This window comes from Scyliorhinus torazame, chromosome 9 (assembly GCF_047496885.1).
Source record: "Scyliorhinus torazame isolate Kashiwa2021f chromosome 9, sScyTor2.1, whole genome shotgun sequence".
In the NCBI taxonomy this organism is placed as follows: Eukaryota; Metazoa; Chordata; class Chondrichthyes; order Carcharhiniformes; family Scyliorhinidae; genus Scyliorhinus; species Scyliorhinus torazame.
The window spans coordinates 188,217,595-188,245,330 of NC_092715.1; the positions used below are offsets into that span (position 1 = coordinate 188,217,595).

The 27,736-nt window shown below is 43.4% G+C and overlaps 2 protein-coding genes across 6 annotated transcripts in view; one reads left to right on the plus strand and one right to left on the minus strand.

Moving 5' to 3' along the window:
* Positions 1 to 9,060, minus strand: part of spata6l (spermatogenesis associated 6-like) — a 156,799-nt gene extending 147,739 nt beyond the window's left edge. For 4 of the 5 annotated variants that reach the window (XM_072516910.1, XM_072516908.1, XM_072516906.1 and 1 more), the window contains exons 1-2: positions 8,753 to 9,060; positions 7,258 to 7,322 (exon numbers count right to left, since the gene is read on the minus strand). In XM_072516910.1, coding sequence (XP_072373011.1) covers positions 7,258 to 7,305 — 48 coding nt within the window. In that variant the 5' untranslated portion in view covers positions 7,306 to 7,322; positions 8,753 to 9,060. Of the gene's footprint in view, positions 1 to 7,257; positions 7,488 to 8,752 lie in introns of all 5 variants that reach the window. The other variant, XM_072516907.1, reaches the window with a different exon arrangement.
* A 2-nt stretch (positions 9,061 to 9,062) lies between these two features.
* plaa (phospholipase A2-activating protein) overlaps positions 9,063 to 27,736 on the plus strand; it is a 63,288-nt gene continuing 44,614 nt past the window's right edge. The window contains exons 1-4 of the mRNA XM_072516905.1: positions 9,063 to 9,401; positions 15,898 to 16,091; positions 27,263 to 27,363; positions 27,452 to 27,572. Coding sequence (XP_072373006.1) covers positions 9,259 to 9,401; positions 15,898 to 16,091; positions 27,263 to 27,363; positions 27,452 to 27,572 — 559 coding nt within the window. The 5' untranslated portion in view covers positions 9,063 to 9,258. The remainder of the gene's footprint in view (positions 9,402 to 15,897; positions 16,092 to 27,262; positions 27,364 to 27,451; positions 27,573 to 27,736) is intronic.

The window sequence follows — 27,736 nt, forward strand, 5'->3', positions numbered from 1 at the left end:
AAATGATAAGATCTTGAGGTGGAGGATCGAGCTCTCCACCTGCAATTATGAGGTTTTGTATCGCCCCAGTAAGCTCAACGAGCCCCCCGATGCCCTATCCCGAGGTACAGGTGCCAGCGCACAAGTGGACCGACTCCGGACCCTGCACGACGATCTCTGTCACCCAGGGTTCACCGGCTTTTATCATTTCATAATGACCCGCAATCTGCCCTACTCCATCGAGGAAGTCAAGGCTATCACCAGAGACTGCCAGGTCTGCGCGGAGTGTAAACCGCACTTCTACCGGCCAGACCATGCGGTGGTGAAGGCCTCCCGTCCCTTTGAACGCCTCAGCGTGGACTTCAAAGGGCCCCTCCCCTCCACCAACCGCAACACGTACTTTCTTAATGTGGTCGACGAATATTCCAGATTCCCCTTCGCCATCCCATGCCCCGATATGATGTCTGCCACCGTCAACAAAGCCCTCAACACCATCTTCGCTCTGTTCGGTTTCCCCGCCTATGTCCATAGCGACCGGGGATCCTCATTTATGAGCGATGAGCTGCGCCAGTACCTGCTCAACAGGGGCATTTGCCTCGAGCAGGACGACCAGCTACAACCCCCGGGGAAACGGGCCTGTCTGGAAGGCCGTCCAGCTGTCCCTACGGTCCAGAAATCTCCCGGCCTCCCGCTGACAGGAGGTCCCCCCGATGCCCTGCACTCCATTCAGTCATTCCTGTGCACTGCGACTAACGAAACTCCCCATGAATGTCTCTTTGCCTTCCACCTCCAGGGTTTCGCTCCCAACATGGCTGGCAGCTCCAGGATCCGTTCACTACACGCGAACCCGCAGTACACCTATGTGGCGTACCCCGACGGCCGCCAAGACACCGTCTCCCTCAGGGACCTGGCACCAGCTTAGTCCCTTACACCCCCCCCCCCTCTGCCCCGGCACCACCCTCCCTTCCCCCAGTGCACCCCACCACAGCCCCCGCTCCAGGACGATCCGTCCTTTCCTTGGTCCCACCCGGGGATGAAGAGGAGGCCGACAGGCTCCCAGAGTCACCGACGATCGAACCAACGCCTGAATCACCACCAGAACTGCGGCGCTCGCAATGACGGATCAAGGCGCCCGATCGTCTACATTTATAAACGCCTTCTAAACTTTTAAACAACCCGAATGTAAATAGTTTTCCGCCACCCCCGCTGGACTCTTTTAACAGGGGGTGAATGTGGTAGTTACCACTGTTGTATTGTATATACTGCATACAAGGGTATTATGGTAAGGCCCCTGTACTACAGGTACGGGGGTAGATCCCTGCCTGCTGGATCTGCCCAGTAGGCGGAGTATAAATGTGTGGGCTCTCCGAGCTGCAGCCATTTCAGCAGCAGCTGCGGGATGCTCCACATCTGTGTAATAAAGCCTCGATTACTCTCTACTCGTCTCGTCGTAATTGATAGTGTATCAGCGGACATGCCGAATTTCCTTAGTTTCCTAAGGAAGAATAGGTGCTCTTGTGCTTTCTTGGTGGTAGCGTCGACGTGGGTGGACCAGGACAGATTTTGAGATGTGTACCCCTAAGAATTTGAAACTGCTAACCCTCTCCACCTCGACTCTGTTGATGCTGACAGGGGTGTGTCCAGTACTTTGCTTTCTGAATCAATACCTTGGTTGTGCGACCGAATCGACCTGATATTTGCCATGACCCTTTTTATTTCCCACCGTCTGGGTTGGAAAACCACAGGGTATTTTCCTAGTACTCACTACAGGCCCCCGGATCCTATTTTGAAAATCTGCTGCCAGTCCAGATGTAGGTGCTTTAGCCAATCGTGACCTCGCAACCTGGGGTCATGTCCATTGACTCTGATCAACGGGAGACGCACCGACAATAGTCCGTAAACCACCAGGGTCATAGCAGTTCCTGCAATGGCTAACGGGTCGCCGGTATACTTCGCTAATCTTGCCTCAGCGTCCCGCTGATCCAACTGCTGCACACCCGATTTTATCCTGTCGTAAGTCTGCTTTCCAACAATGGAAACCAGAGCTCCGGTGTCTAATGGATGTCCATTAACCTGCACAGTTATCTTGATGGAGGCCACTCGGGGTGCCATAACACAATTCAGCTGCATACACTCCTCCTCTGATTAATCCAGGCGGAAAGTGAGCTCTTAGTTGGCACCTGTCTTGATAGGAACGGCGTGCATCCTAAATCCCCTGGATCTCCTGCACTCCTCTCTCAGGGCTTTCATTGAAAAGCAAAATTTGAACGGCCTGCCGAAGGTTTAGTGACGATCCGGCTAGCTATTTCCTTTGAGAGCCATGTTATCTACACTGCAGCCCAAACAGCATTTCAAAAAGGCAAGTTCCGTATTCACAAAATTTTGCTATTTTTAGTAGCCTTGTCAAAAACTCGGTTACGGACACTCTAGGGGTCCTCTCTGCCGTATTAAACAGCATCTCTGCACTATTTCAGACAGTTTAGGGTAGAAGTATTGCACCACTAGGGTACCATTATAGTATCCTGGGCTGCAGGATATGTAAGATTCTTTATCACTCCATAGGCATGAACTCCACAGGTAGTCAGCAATTCCTGTCTGTTGATCAGCATCTGTGATTGTATTTACCCGGAAAAAGTAACGCATGCATTCTGCGTACTGTGTCCAATCCACTAATCTTGCGCTGAACATGTCCAATCTTCCAAATAAAGCCATATTCTTAACGAAAAAACATTTCCAACCTTGGTCCAGCAGAGTAAAGGAAGTGGTTCAGCCGGTGTGTAGCAGCATTGACCATAATCCAGTTGTACCCTTTTCGCCAGTGTTGTAGGCCACAAATGAGTCAGAATCGAGTTAGTAAAAAGAAACTTGGTTGATTGTAAAGCAATTATATTTACAATATACATCAGATTCCAGCTGGAATGGAAGACAAAACTCTCAGCTATGTACTGTTGCTAACAACCAGGACAAAAGTGCAGCTTGTGGTCCAAACCAGTGTGCTTTTCGTTCATGCTGTCTGGCAACCTCACAGTTCTTAGAGTTTGCTGTGAAACAATTGCTAGCATAAAAATGTGAGCTAAGACATTGAATCACAGGGAACTCACATGTTGAAACTCTGGACAAGTACTGTGTAATAATCCACAGGAAGCAGGGGTACCGTCACTACTCCAGTATTTATTCGCAATAACTATATACAAGAGCAGCTCCAACAGTGCTGCTAGCATTCCAGTCAACTCAAGACTGCCTCACAAAGCCTACACAGGTGCTTATATTGGGCCCCCTCAATGAGCTATCAGTGAGGGAGCTCATACTCCAATTGGCCAACCAATAATGCCAATTGGAGGTCATTACATACTGTTTGACCAGAGGTCACATAATCAGGTGGCACATGAGCAGCTGTCAGGTGATTAATTATTTGTGAACAAATGTCACGTGATCAACTTTGCAGAAAGTGTCCAACCGCGCTGACAACCCTAACAGAGCATCCAATTGGAGGCGTTTCAATGCAAGAGCAAGATGTATTTTTGTCAGGCCAGCAGGAACAAACTTACTAATACTCTATTCCTGAGCTCACTTCCAACTAAATACACGCCAATACATAACATGAAGAACAAATATCCATTAATAGAAAATTAAACACAATTGAACGCTTATGACCCCAATCATTTTCCACCCTCCAATGTTGGATCTATGCTCTCCCGCTTTCTCCTTCCAGTGGTTTTACAATTAGCCCTTTCTCCCTTGGCCTAATGATCTAAATCTGTCCCATTACAAACATGGTAAACGTCACCAACCCTTACTTGAGCAAGAGTTTCTCTCATGCCTGTTATGCCTCACATTGCCCAAGCTCAGCAAGTCGAGTCATGATTCAAGCTCAGTCTCCAGTCTTAGACTAATCGAACGCTGCACATTAATGATCCCTGCAGTGTTGACATCCAAAGTAAGTGATGTAATGATTTCCAGAAAATTGACGTTAAGGCTATCAAAAGCTGTAGCTTGTATCATTGAGCTCTGTCTGATTATTTGACCATTTATAAATTTCAATATTGGCCAAATAAATGGCTTAAAAACATATATTGCCAGGTTTAATGTTATATATATTTCAAAAGGAATGATAGTTAGACACTTCCAACATGATCGGGCGGCACAGTAGCACAGTGGTTAGCCCTGTTCCTTCATAGCTCCAAGGTCCCAAGTTCAATTCCCGGCTTGGGTCACTGTCTTTGCGGAGTCTGCATGGTCTCCCCGTGACTGCATGGGTTTCCTCCGGATGCTCCAGATTTCTCCCACAGTCCAAAGATGTGCAGGTTTGGTGGATTGGCCAAATTGCCCTTAGTGTCAAAAAAGATTGGGCGGGGTTACTGGGTTACAGGGATTGGGTGGAGGTGTGGGCTTAAGTAGGGTGTTCTTTCCAAGGACCAATGCAGACTTAATGGGCTGAATGACTTCTTTTAGCACTATAAATTCTATGACATTAACCAGAAAAGGACAGAAACTGCAAAATAGTATCAGTGATTGCAAAAAGATATGAAAATTTGTATTTATGTTTGTGGAGAGACTTGAAAATAATTAAAAATATCCATGAGGGGCATACATTGAGACGAGGTTAAAAAAAAATTAAGAAAAAGGAGAAAACATGGAAGACAGAGAGACAGAATGAAAGAAATGGGAGTGGAAACAAGCAGGAAGATAATTACAAGATAAATAAAAGATGCAGATTTTTGATTTCACCTGAGCAGTGCAATGAGAGACTGATTAGCAACATATATTTCTAGTTCCAACTAATACTATCTGCAATTTTTACATGAAATGTGCAATGTAGGCAAGGGTAACCTACAAAAAGAAGCAATTATATTTTATAAAATTTGCAAAGCAAATAAATGCCCATTGTGTGCAAAACCCAGAGCAGGATTAAAAATCCTTGGATCTGAGCAATAGAGTCAGAACCTGCGGCAACCCAAAGGTTCCCATATAGGCCACCAAAAGCCGGCCCCTTTAAATTACCATGTGTGTGCAGCTGCACAGTTAAACATATCAACCACTAACTCAAAAATATTAGGGGATATTTAATTAATCAGACCCTTCAGCAACCTCTACACAGCCATCTCCTTGACCTCCACAACCTATTAAAACACAATCGTGTCATCCTATGGACAAAGCAAAAGGTCTGTCAAATGTTTCCACAGAAGAGAATCATATCAAAGAACAATACAGCACAGGAACAGGCCCTTCAGCCCTCCAAGCTTGCACCGATCATGTATCCTACCTAGACTAATCGCCTGTATCCTTCTATACCCCGTCTGTACATGTGCCTATCCAGATAAGTCTTAAAGGTCGCTAATGTACCTGCCTCAACCACCTCACTTGGCAGTGCATTCCAGGCCACCACCATGCTCTGTGCAAAAAACTTCCCCTGCTAGTCTCCACTGAATCTTTCCCCCCTCACCTTGAACCTGTGCCCTCTTGTAATTGTCATTTCTGCTCTGGGAAAAAGCCTCCAACTGTTCACCCGATCTACCCCTCATCATTTTATAAACTTCTATCAGATTGCCCCTCAGCCTCCGTCTCTCTAGGGAGAACAATCCCAGTTCATTCAATCTCTCCTCATAGCTAATACCAGGCAACATCTTGGTAAACCTTCTCTGTACTCTCTCCAAAGCTCCACGTCCTTCTGGTAGTGCGGTGAACAGAATTGGACACAGTGTTGATATATCACGAATATACAACATTTAAATCAATGGAGGCCCATGTGTTAAATCGCCCAAATGAAATCCAATTCAGGATTGCTGGAGTATGAAACATTTAGATTTCACTGTTCAACCAGCAACATGCTGGATTAGCCCAGCTTCATGAAAGCTGTTTCCTCATCTTTTCAAAATACAGCTGTCGCTTTCTATATTTCTGGCAGAATTAAAATCTCTACCCATAGAGTACAAATATCATGCTAAATAGCATTGGCTGTAAATAAGATAGTGTTAATTGTTTGATAAAACTGTTTGAATAATTGATCATTGACTTGTTGTTTTGTTGAAGTTAACTGCACTATTCTGGAATGATTATGGGATGGGTTAAATGTGCTACTTTTACTTTCCAATTTAACCTACTCCGATTTGGTTGGGTGAATATGAATGCCAATTCTATCTTTCTAGAGATTTAAAATATATATATATAAATATATATATATAGAGGATATGTGTACAAGGCAGCTGCTTGGAATTGAAGGGTCATGATTCCTTCACAAAAAAAGAAACCAGGAATTGTGCACAATTAACAGGAATAAAATCAATTTATGTAAGATGATATTGGGAGAAGTGACAATAAACTTGACATACAGGTGAACAATAAGTAAGGCATTTTCTACATCTGCACTGATATAATTAAGACGAAGGATATACAAATATTAGATATAGTCATAGTTAGAACTTACATTTGTATTAAAATTACTATATATAAGCTTTATTGTACAAGTCTGCCTTTTGATTTGGATCTTGTTTGACTCAGAATTATTGTATTGTTTACAGTGTACATGTAACGAGGGACTCTTAACCTTTGTTTAAGTTATAAATCAATAAAATTGAGTTGATATTGAACTAGAACTACCTCTGTGCATTTTGCCTGTTACAATCAACCTTCGTGTACCGCGAACGTTTGCTCATCCTAGAATACATTGGAGCTGGTCATTTTTTATATGTATTGCATCCCACTTTTTTGTAAAAGTAGTATCTTCCAAGAACTTGATGAAAAGATGCAAATTTCACAAGCTTGCAATAAAAGGGGTTGCCACGTATGGTGCTACATCATTGGCAGCACAGACACTGTGTACAGTACTCAACTTCAAGGACTTCTGGAATAAGGTGCTTCAAGAAAAATGCAAACGTGAGGCTTGAATATTGTTGTAAAGTAGAAGTACAAGGCAAATATACACAGAAGTGAAAGTTAGAATTATAAATCATACATTAACATTAAAAAAAGCAGTTTCACCAATGTCGAGAGAAAGTTAAGATTACGGAGGAAAAGACACCCTCCCTTTTTATAAAGGGCGTTTTCTTTCGGGTATTCACTGTTTTCGTTGTCAGGAACCTTAGCAACACAAGTCACTTCGACAGATCAAGTCCACAATTACAGGCAGTTCATAAATACGGGCTTGTTTCAGTGCATGTTAATATTTAAAGGTCGAATGCAATGTAGAGCTCACCACTGGAATATATATTTACGGTGCATCTGTCATATTTTAATTAAGTATTGCATTAAGAGTACAGAAGTTGAGAAAATGCATCTTACCGCGTGGATTTCAAGTTGAATAACACACTTGAGAACTTTTTGAGGCATTTTACAGATTCACTGGTCTGGAGGGGAGAAGAAAAAACCCAATGTCAAATGAACTGTCTCGGTGTAAAAATAAAGTTGTGACTTGGTGATCACAAACTGCTTGTTGCACTCAATGCCGCTCTGGGGAAGCGTCACGTTTCCTTGGTGATTTAGTGAGTGAGTGAGTCACGTCTGGTAAGAGTCTAAACATGAAGAAAATGAAACACAACTTCAACACACCACAAAGATATCATGTCTCTTCCATTTTTATTTAAAAAAGGACTTCTGAGTGTACAGTCTGGGGGAGGTGGGGGGGGGGGGGGGTCACATTATTACCACCTTATTGCCACCTCAACAACAAAATTGAAAATTAAAACAGGAACATAGTTATCTTGGGAGATTTGTAAAACGTACATGCAAATAAAATACATCTTCCCTGCGAGAGCGGTTATGAAAATTAACACCAATAATGTAATCTTGCAAGCCTTAGGGCAGAAGGGAAATATTGAATTGTAATTGAATATCATAAAATAATCTCTGATCAATGCAGGAATAATGAAGGAGCAGGTGAGTGATGGTGGATCTCTTGTGCATTTTTATAAATATATTCTCCCCCCCGCATTTTTATAAATATATTCTCCCCCCCTGCATTTTTATAAATATATTCTCCCCCCCTGCATTTTTATAAATATATTCTCTCCCCCCCCGCATTTTTATAAATATATTCTCCCCCCCTGCATTTTTATAAATATATTCTCCCCCCCTGCATTTTTATAAATATATTCTCTCCCCCCCCGCATTTTTATAAATATATTCTCCCCCCCTGCATTTTTATAAATATATTCTCTCCCCCCCCGCATTTTTATAAATATATTCTCCCCCCCCCCGCATTTTTATAAATATATTCTCCCCCCCTGCATTTTTATAAATATATTCTCCCCCCCTGCATTTTAATAAATATATTCCCCCCCCCGCATTTTTATAAATATATTCTCTTCCCCCCCATTTTTATAAATATATTCTCCCCCCCCCCGCATTTTTATAAATATATTCTCCCCCCCCCGCATTTTTATAAATATATTCTCCCCCCCCCCGCCATTTTTATAAATATATTCTCCCCCCCCCCGCCATTTTTATAAATATATTCTCTCCCCCCCCCATTTTTATAAATATATTCTCTCCCCCCCCCCCCCCCCCCGCCATTTTTATAAATATATTCTCTCCCCCCAGTTAAGAAGTCAATTCGCAGAGTGGAGGGAATGAAGGGAACAAGCAAAGCCCCTCATCCATCTCCTTGCTTGCTCCAAGAAACAATTCAAACTGAATCCAATTCATGGCCGTTCACAAGGGAGACATCCAAGATCCAGGCTAGCAGGAACAGGCAATTACACCTGATCTCACCAGCTAAAGAAAAGGCATTGAGTGATGTGAAGGGCGAGTTAACAAGACATTGAACTGGACAGGCTACCTTGCCTCTTGCTCCTGTCTCAGTGCCGGAGCCGGGACGTTGGCTCCAACTCGGTCATCCGAGCCTCTAGATGTCGTTGTGGTTCCCTCCTCGCCTCCTCCTCCCAACCCGCCGGCGACTCCCGTCACTTTATTGTCGATCCAAACGATCCCTTCAGCCGCCGACACCACTAAAAAACAATCAACTTCTCCTTAATCTGATTTTTAAAAAAACTCACGTTAATTTCTTTTCTAACCGGAAATAAATGAGCGCCTTTGTCCGGCCCGGCCAATTATAATCGTCAGCCTTTGATGACGGTTACCATGGCTACCCACCTCTGACCCGTCCGGGGCACGTTGATAATTGTTAACGTATATTTTTCAAATGCGTATTTTAAAAGTGTACCAATCATTGGGAGTTTTGACCGGAGGTGCGTGTTTTTTAATAAATTTACAGAAAGGGGAAAGGTGTTGGGTTTGCTGCTCCCAGGATGCCGCCATGTTACCGGCAGAGACGGCCAGGCCGACATGGCGTCATCCGGATTCAGGCTCAGCTGCTCCTTAGCCGGGCACCAAATGGACGTCAGGGGGCTGGCCACCACCTTATTCCCCGTGGGAGCCTTCGTGTCCGTGTCCAGGGACCGTTCTGCTCGAGTGTGGGTGCCCAACAGGTAAATAATAAATAAAGCTTGGCAGTAGGCCCCGCCACGGAGAGAAGAGGGAGAGGCGCCTCTGATGACTTGACAGCTTCAAGGGTGGGGGAGTTGGTTAATACCCTCACTTCTGAAGCTACACATTTTTAAACACTCGACTTATGTTCTACGCTTTTCTATAGAAATTAGCAACTTCCGATGATCATCTGCATTGCATGCAGATTCTTTTATTTCGATTTTCAGTAACGAAACTCTTAAAATTCGAGCCCTTCTCTTTATTCGCTATGATTTAACAACCCGAATTTCAATCGCACTTTAATCGTTCCAAGGCCCTTGATGCACACGAGGGTGTTCAAACAAAATTGGACACTAAGCCACATAAGGCGATGTTAGGGCAGATGAGCAGAAGCTTGGTCATCGAGATAGGTTTTAAGATGTGCCTCTAAAGAGAGACCGAATATCGGGGGCTGGAAGAGGTCACAGAGATAGCTAAGGACAAGGCTGTGGAGGATTTGAAGTCCAGTTTGAATATAAGAAAATAAAAAAAATGGGGGCAGGTGTAGGCCATCTGGTCTTCTGAAACTGCCCTACCATTCAGTAAGGTCATCATTGATTTATCTCAACTCCACTTTCCTGCACTAACTATATAATCCCATGATTTTCTTCATAATCCCAAAATATATTGATCTCTGTTTTTAATATATACATCAGCTGAATTCCCACCGCTCTCTGGGCTAGAAAATTCCAAAGATTCACCAACGTTTAAAGAAATTTCTCCTTGTTCCTCATTTCAGTCCTAAATGGTCAGGGCCAATTTTTGAAACTGTCACCGAGTTCTCGATTCTTCAGCCAGGGCAAGTAGCCAACCAGCATTTATCCTATGAAGCCATTTAAGAATTTTATATGTCTCAATGAAATGTTAGACTAATTCCAGGAATAGGCTGGTTGTCGCACGAGGAAAGGTTGAAGATGTTCATTAGAGTTTAGAAGAGTAAGAGGCAACTTGATCAAAACCTTTGATCCTGAGGGGTATTGATGGGGAGGATGTGGAGAGGATGTTCCCTCTTTTAAGAGAATCCAAAACTACGGGTCACTTTAAAGGGTCACTCATTTAAGGCAGAGATGAATTGTTTTGAAAGCCATGAGTCTCTGGAACTCTTCCTCAAAGGTTGGTGGAAGGAGAGTCTGAATATTTTTAAGGCAGAGCTAGACAGACTCTTGATTAACGTGGGGGAGGGGTAGATGGGACTGTGGATCTGAGGTTACAAACCGATCAGCCATTCTCTTATTGAATGGTGGAGCAGGCGCAAGGGGTGAGTGATTCCCTTCTCTCGGGAATATTGACTTAGTCTCCTCAATGGACAATATTATCATTCCAGAAATCGCTTTGTTGCACTCCCTTGAAGGAAAGCATATCCTTCCTTGGGTATTGAGACTAAACCTCTACACAGGTGTGGTCTTACGAAGACATGATACAACTGCAGTAAGACCTCTTTACTTTTCTACTCCAATCACTTTGTAATAAAAAGTGCCATTTGCTTTCCTGATTGAATGCTTTGTCTACATTTTAACCTAAAATGCAAGGACATTCAAGACCCTCTGAAAACCAGCATTACCCAGTTTTTCATTAAAAAGTAAAACCTGCTTTCTTATCTTTCCTGCCAAAGTGGGTCACTTCACACTTTTCACTATAGTCCATATTTGATATTCTGGCCTGCCCACTTAATTGGTCCATATCCATGTACAATATCTTTTCCACTTTGTCTGTATTATGAGTAAAATATGTCAAATTCTAACTCATTGGCATCAATTGTAAAGAGCTGAGTCTCAAGCATATATACCTGTGGTAGCCGACTAGTTACAGCCAAGAATTTTGAAATTGAGATGCTGAACCTGGAGCCAATGGAAGTCGGTGAGCACAAGAGGTGAGGGTGAGTGAGACTTGATTAGTTAGCATATGGGCAGCAGCAATTTGAATGATCTCCACTTTGGGATAGTCAAGATCAGAGGTAACAAAAGCACATATGAGGATTTGACCAGGTAACAAAAGCACATATGAGGATTTGACCAGCCAGTGAGCTGAGATAGGAGCTATGTGTCTCAATTCTCCAGAGGTTGAAATAGGCAATCCTAATGATGGCACGGATATGTGGTCAGTAGCTCACCTTGGGTTCAAATATGACACCCAAGGTTTCAAAAGGTTGGGTTAAGTTGAAGGGTCAAAAGGGGTTGTGGTGAAGTAGAGTTGGATGTTGTAAGCATACAAGTGAAAACTGATGTAATTTGTTTTGGATAATGTTGCTGGGGCTGGAGGATTAAGCTGACAGTTACCTTTTAGGAGCCTTCGTTTCAGTTTTGATCTGAGCGAAAACATAACAGAAAATGTTCTTGGGAAGTGCATGCAGAATCAGATCAGAACATCCTCACTCATATTCAACAATTCATTTGGGTAAATTGAATATTTATACTGTTGGTACAAGAATAAGCTATACAAATCAGAAGTCTGGTTTGATCCCCAATTTGTGATAAGTTGGATGCTGGTTGAGTGGTAACTGGATCAAGCACCTTTTGGGGAGGGGGGGTTGCTAGTTGCTTTTCTGTGATCCACTGCTCCTGTTGCTAATTGCTCTCCTGTGATCCACTGCTCCCAAGATAAGCACACATTGATAGCTCTTGTTTTCCTTGCCAAGTGCAATTCGGGTTTGGTGCTTTAAAAAAATGACATGATTATTGAATTGTAGGTTCTTAATATGCAATGATGTTAAGCAATACAATATCAAAATTCTTTGCTTGTAGCCTTGCATTGTTTAACAGCATTGCATATTTATGCACAGTAGTCCTGTGAATTTTGTGAAATCTTCAGCCTTGTTGAGTTTTCAAAGAAAGGTGCTGCATTTGGCTTGTTTCTTTCATTATTGCTCCAGTTAAATCCTACCTACATATCCTGGACACAGGAAATAAAAACATGAAGTGCTGTACATGAATCACAAAAAAAATAGTATCAGGCGCAGCAAGTGGTTAGAAAGGCAAATGGAATGTTGATATTTATTGCAAGGTGAATTGACTGTAAAAGTAGGGGTGTTTTGCTATCATTGTTCAGGGCCTTGGAGAGACCACATCTGAAGTGCTGTACAGTTTGGGTCTCGTTCTAATAAAGGATATATGTGCATTAGATGCAGTTCAGAGAAGTTTCACTCGACTGATTCCTGGGATGACGGGATTAAGTGTGGAAGGCTGGATCTGTGTCCATTGGGAGTTTAGAAGACTGAGAGGTGATATCATTGTATCATGTAAAATCCTGAGGGGACTTGACTGGGTGGATACTGAAAGGATGTTTGCCCTTGTGCGAAAGAGTAGAACTAGGCGACACAGTTTAGAAATAAGAGGTGTCCCATTTAAGATGGAGATGAGAAATTTTCTTGCTGAGGACTGAATTTTTGGAACTCTTTGGCAGAGAGCGGCTGGACATTTTTACGGTAGATAGGTCCTTGACTAACGAGAAAATCATCAAGGGTTGGTGGAATGTGGAGTTCAGGCCAATCAGATCAGCCATGACCATTGAGTGGAGCAAGCTTGAGGGGCAAAATGGCCTGCTCTTGATCTTAATTTGTATGTTAAAATAGGGAAGAGAAAAAAAATTATATTTTCAGACTGACATTCATTTTCATCCAAACAGCATTTACTGTATTTATTCAATTTCAGCATTTAATTTTTTTTTTAAATCTGACATGAGACAAGTTAAATGGATTGTGTTGGATATATATTATGTTGGTATATCAGATAGAGTGCAACGGAGCATATTAGGTCCCTCAGTATCTCTTGTTGACTCATTAGATTTTTTTTTTTTTGCAGGGATTTTAGCGGACTATGGCTCTGTCCAAATGTATTTCTGACTGGCCTGTACTTTCATCGGTCTGTCAAATGCCTCTGAAAATGGCCTCTTGTGTGACAGCCCAGCGTGCAGAGATCTTTGTGGTCATTCTAGTTCTGCAATTATTCAAATTACTTTCCTCTTGTTATTTGCCAATCTAGGTAGAAAGTTCTCTTATCGGCTATGCGTAAATGCCATTTGGCCTTGTGTTCAAATGTTTTTAGGTCCATTAAGGATTTGAAGTGGAGGATGTTGGGTAATGTTTATTCCAATTAGTGTTTGCATCATCTCGGATATCTGCCATATATCTGATTTGTAGAGAAGCCGAGTCTGTTTTTACAGCTGAGGGAGGTGAGAGTTGTATTGTTATAGGAAAATGATTTTTAAAGTTTTGTTACACATATTGCTATTGCACATCCTCTTCCTGTGTCTTTTCCTGTACTAAAGCAAACTTGCCTCCACAAGTCCAAAATGCATAGAGTTGGTGAGAAGGGTTTAGATTTTTGGTACTTGTCCAAAATAAAATACTAGAGCACAGTGTGTACTGAATCACTTTAACTGTTATTGACCATTGGAAGAGAAATTGTATTGTCTTATCTGACCTTACAGCTCTTGTTTTAAGTATTGGGAAAACTTAAGCAACTGTTTTCAGTCCCTGATTCAGACTCCGATCCTTAACTACCGATTCCATCCCTCTCTTGTCACCGTCTGAGATTAAGCTTGTCTCTTTGCAATCTTGATGTCATATTTCATCCCAAGATGAGCTTTTAACCCCATATTCATGCACTCATTTAGACTACCTATTTCTCCCTCAGTAATATTGCCCAATTTCAACTACTGCTGAATACCTCATTCATGCCTTCGTTAAACTTAGATTCGACTATTCCAATACATCCTGGATGAGCTCCCACATTTCCACTTCATAAACTTAAGATCATCCAAAACTCCATTGCCTGTGTTTTAACTCTCAGCAAGTCCTATTCCCCTTTAACCCCAGTGCTTGCTGACCTATATTGACTCTTGGTCAACAAAGCTTTAATTTTACCATTCTCATCCTTGTTTTCAATCCCTCTGTGACCTCGCCTCGTGCTATAATATGATCTTCTCAAGTGCCACAACTCTTTGAGATACTAGTGATCATTGGCCTCCAAGTATCCCTGATTTTAATTTCTTCAACATTGGTGGTTGTGTCTTCAGGTTGTCTTGGCCCCAAGCTCTGGAATACCCTGCCTTTATCGCCTCTCTACTTTGCTTTCCTCCTTTTAAGACACTCCCTAAAACCTATCTCTTTGACCAAGCTTTTTATTATCTGACCCAATATCTCTTTATGTGCCACTGTATCATGTTTTGTTTTATAATGCTCATGTGAAGTGCCTTGGGATGTTTCATTACTCTAAATATAAGTTGTTGATGCAGTCATTTAGATGGACTTTCCCTGGATTCCCTAAAGTGTTTACAATTACCCCTTTGTACAAACTTAGACATGTGCTAATTATTAATGTCCTGAACACCACCTATCATTAGTCAGTTCAAAATAGAGCACATTGTCTTAAATACCTCAAACATATCATAATTAGTTCACTCATGCTGTCCTAGACAGGTAGGTTGTGAAAACAACTTTGAGCAGATAAAATGACAATCTTCAGTTGTTTTTGACTACGGTGAACTAAAGGACCATTTTGTAGAATGCAGAAAATTGGGGAAGTTGTATAAATGAGTGTGCAGAGAACTTAAAAATAAATAGTGGAGGAACGTTTTTAATATTCACTCACAGGTTGGACCAGCACTTTTTTTTATTGCCCATCCCCTAATTGCCCTTGAACAGGTGATGGTGAGCTGCCTTTTTGAAATGGTACAGTCCATGTGGTATAGGTACACCCATAATGCTGTTAGGAAGATATGCTTGGGCAAAGTAACAAGTTGGATGAAATTTGTTTTAAAAATAGAAATAACATGCATAAATCCCCACCATAACAGAAATAACAGGATTGAAGTTAATGCTTTAATGATTAATACGAAATAAAGGCATGATAGAGGCCAATTTGCAACCACATTGTAATTAAAAAATAAAAATGGGACACAATTCAGCACTTTGTCAAAGCTCATTACATAATAATGGAGACAATATGAGGGATACGAGGTAGTACATCAAATTTCAAGCAGATACATGATTGGCGAATCTGTCATAGCAGCAAAGCAACCTTGCAGACCAGAAAATCGAATGGCCTATTCCCCCTGTTTCTTATGATCTTTAAATTCCAGATTAGATGTTAGCTAGGTAATAGATGAGGCGCTACAGATAGCCTTCAGATTAGGGAAGGGAAAATCAGTCAGGTGTTCAGTGTCTGAAATAATTTCTGACATTACAAGTTATGTGTAATCCTAGTTAATCATTGTGTTTTCTAAACAATGGAATCTGGTTTCCTGTTTCCTACTTGCAGTATTAATCATATTGTGACTCTTGATGTGTATGTTTTCCTTATTCAAACAAAGTTGTCCAGATTAGCAGATTGTAGGTCACAATACCTTAACTTACATTGTTTACAAGGCCTTATTTGATGAAATGCTACTTGTAATGTTTTACAGTTTTGAGGCATTATCTCATTCTGGTGAAAAAACTTAACTGGATTGCTTCTATTTCAGTCCAAACAGGGGTTTTACAGAGAGGCACTGTATGAATGGACATTCAAATTTTGTGTCTTGTGTGTGCATCATAGCACCCAATGACACATACCCTCGTGGACTGATTGTTACCGGAGGCAATGACCATAACATTTGTGTTTTCACTTTGGATAGCCCAGCACCATTGTACATTCTAAAGGGACATAAAAATACAGGTGAGAGTTCATTATTTTACCTGTTTCCTAATTTGACTAATGCTAATTTGTAATGACCCTATAAAACGCACAGCAGAAAATTTAGATATTTACAGGAAAGGAATTGACCTGTCATAGTTTCATGATACAAGTTAGAGGTGCTGTAATGATAAAAAAAAGTTTGTACATAAATGGAATATGATTATGATGTCTGAAGTTTTTTCAAATTGCTTTGTGATAAAATTCTACAGCAGCACAAACTAGAGACGTTACAACCTACAAATTGAAAATATACTTGCTCTGGAGATTAGTTGGTTCTTAACTAGTGAAAACAAATCCCAGAAATGGTGATTATTACTGATTCATATAGATTTTCTTCATCTGTTTCATTCCCTTTATTTCAGAAGGTTCTAATTATATTTTCCTGGGCCTGATGCATTTCTAGTACCTTGACCCAGTTGTAATTCATTACAAGAACTTTGGCAGTTCAATTATGGGTATTACCACTGTATAGCCTGATCTTACTTTTGCCCCACATTTTTTTAAAAATAAATATTTTATTGAAAATTTTTGGTCAACCAACACAGTACATTGTGCATCCTTTACACAATATTATAACAACACAAATAACAATGACCTATTTTATAAACAAAAAATGAATAAATAATAAATAACAAAAATGAAAACTAACCCTAATTGGCAACTGCCTTATCACAAGTAACACTCTCCAAAAATATAATTTAACAGTCCAATATATAATTAACTGTCGCAACGACCTATACATATTATACAGTATATATTAACAACCCTGAGAGTCCTTCTGGTTCCTCCTCCTCCCCCCCCCCCCCCCCCCCCCGCCCCCGCCCCCGCCCCCGATCCTGGGCTGCTGCTGCTGCCTTCTTTTTTCCATTCCATCTATCTTTCTGCGAGGTATTCGACGAACGGTTGCCACCGCCTGGTGAACCCTTGAGCCGACCCCCTTAGAACGAACTTAATCCGCTCTAGCTTTATAAACCCTGCCATGTCATTTATCCAGGTCTCCACCCCCGGGGGCTTGGCATCTTTCCACATTAACAATATCCTGCGCCGGGCTACTAGGGACGCAAAGGCCAAAACATCGGCCTCTCTTGCCTCCTGCACTCCCGGCTCTTGTGCAACCCCAAATATAGCCAACCCCCAGCTTGGTTCGACCCGGACCCCCACTACTTTTGAAAGCACCTTTGTCACCCCCATCCAAAACCCCTGTAGTGCCGGGCATGACTAAAACATATGGGTATGATTCGCTGGGCTTCTCGAGCACCTCGCACACCTATCCTCCACCCCAAAAAATTTACTGAGCCGTGCTCCAGTCATATGCGCCCTGTGTAATACCTTAAACTGAATCAGGCTTAGCCTGGCACACGAGGACGACGAGTTTACCCTGCTTAGGGCATCTGCCCACAGCTCCTCCTCGATCTCCTCCCCCAGCTCTTCTCCCCATTTCCCTTTTAGTTCATCTACCATAGTCTCCCCTTCGTCCCTCATTTCCCTATATATATCTGACACCTTACCATCCCCCACCCATGTCTTCGAGATCACTCTGTCCTGCACCTCTTGTGTCAGGAGCTGCGGGAATTCCCTCACCTGTTGCCTCGCAAAAGCCCTCAGTTGCATATACCTGAATGCATTCCCTTGGGGTAACCCATATTTCTCGGTCAGCGCTCCCAGACTCGCGAACTTCCCATCCACAAACAGATCTTTCAGTTGCATTATTCCTGCTCTTTGCCACATTCCATATCCCCCATCCATTCCCCCCCGGGGCAAACCTATGGTTGTTTCTTATCGGGGACCCCCCCAAGGCTCCAGTCTTTCCCCTATGCCGTCTCCACTGTCCCCAAATCTTCAGTGCAGCCACCACCACCGGGCTTGTGGTGTAGTTCCTCGGTGAGAACGGTAATGGGGCTGTCACCATAGCCTGTAGGCTAGTCCCCCTACAGGATGCCCTCTCTGATCTCTTCCACACCGCTCCCTCCTCCTCTCCCATCCACTTACTCACCATTGAAATATTAGCGGCTCAATAGTACTCACTTAGGCTCGGTAGTGCCAGCCCCCCCCTATTCCTGCTACGCTGTAAGAATCCCTTCCTCACTCTCGGGGTCTTCCCGGCCCACACAAAACCCATGATGCTCTTTTCAATCCTTTTAAAAAAAGCTTTCGTGATCACCACCGGGAGGCACTGAAACACAAAGAGGAATCTCGGGAGGACCACCATCTTAACCGCCTGCACCCTCCCTGCCAGTAACAGGGATACCATATCCCATCTCTTGAAATCCTCCTCCATTTGTTCCACCAACCGCGTTAAATTTAACCTCTGCAATGTGCCCCAATTCTTGGCTATCTGGATCCCCAGGTAACGAAAGTCCCTTGTTACCTTCCTCAACGGTAGGTCCTCTATTTCTCTACTCTGCTCCCCTGGATGCACCACAAACAACTCACTTTTCCCCATGTTCAATTTATACCCTGAAAAATCCCCAAACTCCCCAAGTATCCGCATTATTTCTGGCATCCCCTCCGCCGGGTCTGCCACGTATAGTAGCAAATCGTCCGCATACAAAGATACCTGGTGCTCTTCTCCTCCTCTAAGTACTCCCCTCCACTTCTTGGAACCCCTCAACGCTATCGCCAGGGGCTCAATCGCCAGTGCAAACAATAATGGGGACAGAGGGCATCCCTGCCTTGTCCCTCTATGGAGCCGAAAATATGCAGACACCCGTCCATTCGTGACCAGGCTCGCCATCGGGGCCCTATACAACAGCTGCACCCATCTAACATACCCCTCCAAAACCAAATCTCCTCAACACCTCCCACAAATAATCCCACTCCACTCTATCAAATGCTTTCTCGGCATCCATCGCCACTACTATCTCCGTTTCCCCCTCTGGTGGGGCCATCATCATTACCCCTAACAGCCTCCGTATATTCGTGTTTAGCTGTCTCCCCTTCACAAACCCAGTTTGGTCCTCGTGGACCACGCCCGGGACACATTCCTCCATTCTCATTGCCATTACCTTGGCCAGGATCTTGGCATCTACATTTAGGAGGGAAATAGGTCTATAGGACCCGAATTGTAGCGGGTCCTTTTCCTTCTTTAAGAGAAGCGATATCGTTGCTTCAGACATAGTCGGGGGCAGTTGTCCCCTTTCCTTTGCCTCATTAAAGGTCCTCGTCAATACCGGGGCGAGCAAGTCCGCATATTTTCTATAGAATTCGACTGGGAATCCATCCGGTCCCGGGGCCTTTCCCGCCTGCATGCTCCTAATTCCTTTCACCACTTCTTCTACCTCGATCTGTGCTCCCAGTCCCACCCTTTCCTGCTCTTCCACCTTGGGAAATTCTAGCCGATCCAAGAAGCCCATCATTCTCTCCCTCCCATCCGGGGGTTGAGCTTCATATAATTTTTTATAAAATGTCTTGAACACTCCATTCACTCTCTCCGCTCCCTGCTCCATCTCTCCTTCCTCATCCCTCACTCCCCCTATTTCCCTCGCTGCTCCCCTTTTCCTCAATTGGTGTGCCAGCAACCTGCTCGCCTTCTCCCCATATTCGTACAGTACACCCTGTGCCTTCCTCCATTGTGCCTCTGCAGTGCCCGTAGTCAGCAAGTCAAATTCTACATGTCGCCTTTGCCTTTCCCTGTACAGTCCCTCCTCCGGTGCTTCCGCATATTGTCTGTCCACCCTCAAAAGTTCTTGCAGCAACCGCTCCCGTTCCTTACTCTCCTGCTTCCCTTTATGTGCCCTTATTGATATCAGCTCCCCTCTAACCACCGCCTTCAACGCCTCCCAGACCACTCCCACCTGGACCTCCCCATTATCATTGAGTTCCAAGTACTTTTCAATGCACCCCCTCACCCTTAGACACACCCCCTCATCTGCCATTAGTCCCATGTCCATTCTCCAGGGTGGGCACCCTCCTGTTTCCTCCCCTATCTCCAAGTCTACCCAGTTTGGAGCGTGATCCGAAATGGCTATAGCCGTATACTCCGTTCCCCTCACCTTCGGGATCAACACCCTTCCCAGCACAAAAAAGTCTATTCGCGAGTAGACTTTATGGACATAGGAGAAAAACGAGAACTCCTTACTCCTAGGTCTGCTAAATCTCCACGGGTCTACACCTCCCATCTGCTCCATAAAATCTTTAAGTACCTTGGCTGCTGCCGGCCTCCTTCCAGTCCTGGACTTCGACCTATCCAGCCCTGGTTCCAACACCGTATTAAAATCTCCCCCCATTATCAGCTTTCCCATCTCTAGGTCCGGAATGCGTCCTAGCATCCGCCTCATAAAATTGGCATCATCCCAGTTTGGGGCATATACGTTTACCAAAACCACCGTCTCCCCCTGTAGTTTGCCACTCACCATCACGTATCTGCCCCCGTTATCCGCCACTATAGTCTTTGCCTCGAACATTACCCGCTTCCCCACTAATATAGCCACCCCCCTGTTTTTCGCATCTAGCCCCGAATGGAACACCTGCCCCACCCATCCTTTGCGTAGCCTAACCTGGTCGATCAGTTTCAGGTGCGTTTCCTATAACATAACCACATCTGCCTTAAGTTTCTTAAGGTGTGCGAGTACCCGTGCCCTCTTTATCGGCCTGTTCAGCCCTCTCACGTTCCACGTGATCAGCCGGGTTGGGGGGCTTCCTACCCCCCCCCCGTCGATTAGCCATCCCCTTTAGCCATCCCCTTTTTCCAGCTCCTCATCCGGTTCCCACGCAGCTGTATCTCCCCCAGGCGGTGCCCCCCCGCCCATCCCCTCCCATACCAGCTCCCCCTTCTCCCCAGCAGCAGCAACCCAGTAATTCCCCCCTCCCACCCACCCTGCTAGATCCCCCGCTAGCGTAATTACTCCCCCCATGTTGCTCCCAGAAGTCAGCAAACTCTGGCCGACCTCGGCTTCCCCCCCGTGACCTCGGCTCGCACCGTGCGACGCCCCCTCCTTCCTGCTTCTCTATTCCCGCCATGATTATCATAGCGCGGGAACCAAGCCCGCGCTTCTCCCTTGGCCCCGCCCCCAATGGCCAACGCCCCATCTCCTCCACCTCCCCTCCTCCTCCCATCACCACCTGTGGAAGAGAGAAAAGTTACCACATCGCAGGATTAGTACATAAAACTCCTCTTTCCCCCCTTTTTAACCCCCCTCTTCACCCCCCACATTCGCCCCACCACTTTGTTCAAACGTTCTTTTTAATAACCCGCTCATTCCAGTTTTTCTTCCACAATAAAAGTCCACGCTTTATCCGCTGTCTCAAAGTAGTGGTGCCTCCCTCGATATGTGACCCACAGTCTTGCCGGTTGCAGCATTCCAAATTTTATCTTCTTTTTATGAAGCACCGCCTTGGCCCGATTAAAGCTCGCCCTCCTTCTCGCCACCTCCGCACTCCAGTCTTGATAAACGTGGATCACCGCGTTCTCCCATTTACTGCTCCGAGTTTTCTTTGCCCATCTAAGGACCATTTCTCTATCCTTAAAACGGAGGAATCTCACCACTATGGCTCTGGGAATTTCTCCTGCTCTTGTCCTCGTGCCATCACTCGGTATGCTCCCTCCACCTCCAACGGACCCGCCGGGGCCTCCGCTCCCATTAACGAGTGCAGCATCGTGCTCACATATGCCCCGACGTCCGCTCCCTCCGCACCTTCAGGAAGACCAAGAATCCTCAGGTTGTTCCTCCTTGCGTTGTTCTCCAGTGCCTCCAACCTTTCCACACATCGTTTCTGATGTGCCTCATGCGTCTCCGTCTTCACCACCAGGCCCTGTATGTCGTCCTCATTCTCGGCTGCCTTTGACTTCACGACCCGAAGCTCCCGCTCCTGGGTCTTTTGTTCCTCCTTTAGCCCTTCGATCGCCTGTAGTATTGGGGCCAACAGCTCTTTCTTCATCTCCTTTTTGAGCTCTTCCACACAGCATTTCAAGAACTCTTGTTCAGGGCCCCATGTTAAACTGCCACCTTCCGACGCCATCTTGGTTTTTGCTTGCCTTCCTTGCCGCTGTTCTAAAGGATCCACTGCAATCCGGCCACTTTCTCCTTTTTTCATCCGTATCCAGGGGGGATTCCCTTCTGGTTTACCGCACAGTGTTTTTAGCCGTCAAAATTGCCGTTGGGGCTCCTATCAAGAGCCCAAAAGTCCGTTTCACCGGGAGCTGCCGAAACGTGCGACTCAGCTGGTCATCGCCGCACCCGGAAGTCCCAACTTTGCCCCACATTGAGACACAACTTTCAAGCAAATTATTTTATGTTCCTCGCCTTCATCCCCATGTTCTAATCTTGGGTACTGAAGTAAAGTGTGCTGGTTTTACCCTGCCCAGTTGTCAGAGACCTTCCTGGTTTGCATGACTTATTACTGCTTCCAAGCTATGGTGTTGCTGCTTATGTTTCTGATCAATTGTGCTGATCAGATTCAATGAAATCTGCTTTAACAGTTCTCCCATACAGGAAACATTTTAACAATTGCACTAAATTTGAGCTTGTAAGAAATTATGTTTAATGGAACCACATAAAATTAATTGCAAAGTTAAGTGGAGTTTCCCTGCGGACTGAAGATGAAATGTAGACAATTTAGATTTCAGGAATTTTAAATAAAGTTGGTTTTATATACAAAGACAAGGAAACCAAAAGCAATGTTAAATTTTACAAGACAGTTGTAAAGTTACATTTAGGGTATTGTGTGTAGTTTGGGACACTCCAATATCGGAAGGATGTGATAGTAATAGAAAAGTAATTGAATTAATTATTTCATAGGATATGAGCGTTGCAGGCAAGGCCATCATTTATTGCTCCTCTTTAATTTCCCTTGGAAGTGTTGGGGGTGAGCTGCTTTCTTGAGTCACTGCAGTCCATCTGGTGTGTGGATACACTGTTAAGAAGGGAGTTCCAGGATTTTTACCCAGCGACAGTGAAGGGATTTTTACCCTGTGTCGGTAGCTTGAAGGAGACCTTGCAGGTAGTGTCGTTTCCTGCGTCTGGTCTGAGGTGGTAGAGCCCTTGGGTTTGGAAGTTGCCGTAGAAGGATCCTTGGGTGTGTTGCTGCAGTGTATCATGGTGCACTCTATGACAGTGGTAGTAGGTATGAATGTTTAATGGGGTGGATAGGATGCCAATCAAGTCAGCTGTTTTGTTCTGGATTGTGTTGAGCTTCTTGAGTGTTGTTGAAGCCAACCTCATTCATGCAAGTGCCTTGTAGATAATGGACAGGCTGTGAGAAGATGGGAGGTGAATTACTTGCTGCAGATTCCCAGCCTCTGAACTGCCCTTGAAGACACAGTATGTGGCTAGTAGAGTGAAATTTCTGGTCAGTGGTAACCTCCTCAAGGATGTTGATGGTGAGATATCAAGCGATGGTAATGCCATTCAATGCCAAGCGGATGGTTAGAAGTTAGATTCCTTCTTCTTGGAGATGATGATTGTCTGGCACTTGAGTGGTGCACATGTTACTTGCCATTTATCAGCCCAAGCCTCAAATTGTACAGGTCATGCTGCCTATTGTCATGGACTGCTTGAGTATCTGAGGAGTCACGAATGGTACTGAACATTGTGCAATTATCAGTGAACATCCCTATTTTTGACCTTGATGGAGGGAAGGTCATTGATGAAGCAGCTGAAGATAGCTGGGCAGAGGACACTGCCTGAGGAACTCCTGCAGTGATATCCTGGATTTTAGATGATTGGCCTCTATAACAGCCATAACCTTTGTGCTAGGTTATGACTCCAACCAGTGGGGAATTCCCCTCCTGATTTCTATTGACTTCAGTTTTGATGAGGCTCCTCGATACCATGTGGTAAAATGCTACCTTGCTATCAGGGCAGTCATTCACCTCTTTTGTCTATGTTTCGACAAGCACTGTAATGAGGCCAGGAGCCAAGTTGCCCTAGTTGCTTGAAAGCATTTAAAAAAAAAAAAAAAAAAAAAAAAAAAAAAGATTTAGAGTACCCAATTATAATTTTTTTCCAATTAAGAGACAATTTTAGCACGGCCAATCCACATATCCTGCACATCTTTGGGTTGTGGGCTGAGACCCAGGCAGACACGGGAAGAATGTGCAAACTCATGGGCAGTGACCCGGGGCTGGGATCGAACCCGGGCCCTTGGTGCCGTGAGGCAGCAGTGCTAACTCTTGATAGCATTGTTGATGACAGCTTCCATCACTTTGCTGACGATCAAGAGTAAACTGAAGGGACGGTAATTGATTTGATTGATTTTATCCTGCTTTTTGTGGACAGGATAAACCTTGATAGTTTTGCACTTTTGTTGGCAATGTCAATATTGTAACTACTGGGATAGGTTGGCTTTATTAGGGTGAGGTTTGACAGTTATGCTGGAAATTTGGAATATTTTTTCCCTAGAGCTGAGGAAATTAAGGGAGTAATTTATAGAGTCAACAAGATTATAAGAAATTGTAATGAGGTTGATAATAACGGATTGTTTACACTGGTAGCAAAATGTTAATGAGAGGCCAGATTTCATCTGAGATGATTGGCCTCCAACCAGCACAATCTTTCTATTAGGAATGACTCCAACAAGTGGAGTGTTCTCCCCCAATTCCCATTGACTTCAATTTTGCTACGGCTCCTTGATGTTACGCTCTTGTCACATTATAGAACCTCTGCAGTGCAGAAGGAGGCCTTCGGCTCATCGAGTCTGCACCGATCCTTGGAGCCCCATGCCCCTGCCCTATCCCCGTAACCCCAGCTAAACTTGTGGACGCTAATAATAATAATAATCACTTATTGTCACAAGTAAGTTTCAATGAAGTTACTGTGAAAAGCCCCTAGTCGCCACATTCCGGCATCTGTTTGGGGAGGCTGGTACAGGAATTGAACCCGCGCTGCTGGCATTGTTCTGCATTACAAGCCAGCTGTTTAGCCCACTGTGCTGAACCAGCCCCTCGAGGGGCAATTTCGAATGGCCAATCTACCTAACCTGCACATCATTGGATTGTGGGAGGAAACCGGAGTACAGACGAGACCCACACGGAGAAAATGCTAATTCCAAACAGACAAGTCACCCAAGGCCGAAATTGAAACTGGGTCCTTGGTCCTGTGCCACAGTGCCCCCTTCATGTCAAGGGAGTCACTTTCATCTCACTTTCAGTTCAGATCATTTAAAAAATATTTTTCTTCAGAAAAGGATATACATAACAACATACAAACAATCGATCAATAATAAAATACTATTGGCCTCTGGCCAATCAACGTGGCAAAGGCCACCATGTCGGCTCTTTTCCCTTCTGATACTCCAAAAATAGCCTCGGAGGTCCAGGTAATATTTCTACCTCTACAATTTGTGATAACGTTTTAAATACGGAGGTATTTAGTAGATGCTAGCCTCTATTTATGGAAACCACCGATTCACCAAAACAAGATTGGATATAACGTTTAAACAGTGGCAGAAAGAGGGATTGAGACAAGTAAGACTTATTCTTAGAGGGTAGATTTGGGAACTTTGAAGAATTGAGGAAAAACATAAAAAGCAGAAGAAGGAGAAATTTAAATATCTTCAATTACAAAAGTTGGTAAGAAAAGGAGTTGTCCTCTTTCCCTCGGTTACCAGATAACAACCTCCTTGATATATTGCTCTTGCCAAATGATTTGGGAGATGGGAAAATTTCTAACATTTATAAATGGCTGATGGGAACAAAGAAAACACTGATTAAAGAAATAAAATAAGTGAGAGGAAGAGTTGTATATGGAATTGGAATAGGGAATATGGAGTGAAATTATGCACAGGGTCAATACAATGTCTTCATGTACCAGGATGAGCTTAATACAATTCAAGATAGTACATAGGGCCCATATAACACAGGAAAGAATGAGCAGATTCTGCACAGAGGTAGAAGATAAATATGAGAGGAGCAGAGGAGGACCAGCTAACCATGTCCACATGTTCTGGTCATGTCCACAATTAGTGGCTCTTTTTTTAAAGAAGGACTTCAGAGGGTGAGTTTAAAAACAAATTCTTTACACAGAGGGAATTGGAATATGGGATTTTCTACCAAAAACCTGTCAAACCAGAATTTTCTAGTGGATGTTTTTGAAAGGAAGTTGGATAGTTGCTTGGGGAAATAAAGGTATTTATGTCACAGATTTAATGAGACCAATGGCTTGTTACTGTATTGTGTATCATACTAATTTCATTTGCATTGCCATTACAGGTTATATTTACAATGGTAGACACGGCGTGTACTGTATTGAAATAAACTGATCTGTACTGCACTTTGTAATGTCAAAATGCACTTAAATTTTATGAATGTGTATTTTTTGAACGATATAATTTTAGATAGTCTTGGACACTTAATATTGTTGAGTTTTGATTATATATCATAGTGGAGAAATGTCAATGGAAATTGAGAGAGAGACTTTGCTTTCTCATCTGCAGTGTATTCCAAAGTGTTTTGTAATTAATTTTGAAACTTGTTCTCTGGGTATGTACGTTTGGAAGACAGCTAATTTGTTCTCAACAATATTCCGTAAGCAACAATAAAGGTGAATGATCAGTTAACTAATTTTTTTGTCATTTTAACTGATGCTGGGAGAACTTCTTGCTTTTCATCAAAAGAATGCTGTGGGATCTTTTGGGCAACACAATGTCGCATTGAATCTGAAAATGTATTGTGGTGCTGTCTTACAACCTCACTGAAGTGCCAACCTAGGTTATGTGCTCAAGTCCTGGAGTAGGACTTGAATACACAATCTTCTGACTTCGATGGGAGTGGTAACTACTGAGCCAATCTGACACTTGGTAGGTGATCAAAAGTTCTTCTAACCTTCATCTGACTGAGCTTTAGATCCTGATTGTTTTCTTAAGATTATCTAATCAATTTCTCAACTTTGTGTAGATGAAGGTTATTCCGTTTCTTAAAATTATGCTGTTTTCTTGAAGAGAAGTATCGGGATTTTGATGTCTCCTGCTTTCTTAACCGAGTCTGACTGACTTGTGGCTGAGTATTAGAATTGCATGGAATTGAATTCTACCAAATACTGAATGTTTAGGTAACAACTTAGACTGGATCTAGAGCCTGTGCAAAATCAATTTAAAACCTGTATTGTAGTTTATTCAAAACCAAGTCCAAAATCCAACCTATCTCCCGTCTTTTTTTAATAGATAATCTAGGATCCACAGTATACAGTTTTTCATGCATTTTCTTTCTCTTCTAGTTTGTAGTCTGTCAGCTGGAAAATTTGGGACATTACTTAGTGGATCTTGGGATACAACCTCTAAAGTCTGGTTAAATGAAAAATGTTTGATGACTTTACAGGTATATCTTATTTTCTAGCCTTTTAACAAAAATGGTTAAGCGCATTATTTCGATGTGGAATTATTTTAAAGTGTGTTTTGCTTTTTAGGGTCATACTGCAGCAGTATGGGCAGTAAAAATACTACCTGAACAAGGTTTCATGTTGACTGGATCGGCTGACAAAACAATTAAGATGTGGAAAGCCGGCCGATGTGAACGTTCCTTTACAGGTATGCCTGTTTATTTTGGACAGATGCAATTCATAGTTCTAGAAACAGTGAATTTTAATAATTGTCTCTGAATTCTTAAATCATAAAAAAGACCACTTATCTTTAAAATAACATATTTCTACTAAAAATTATGACACTTTTAATTAGAAATACAGGTTGAGCAT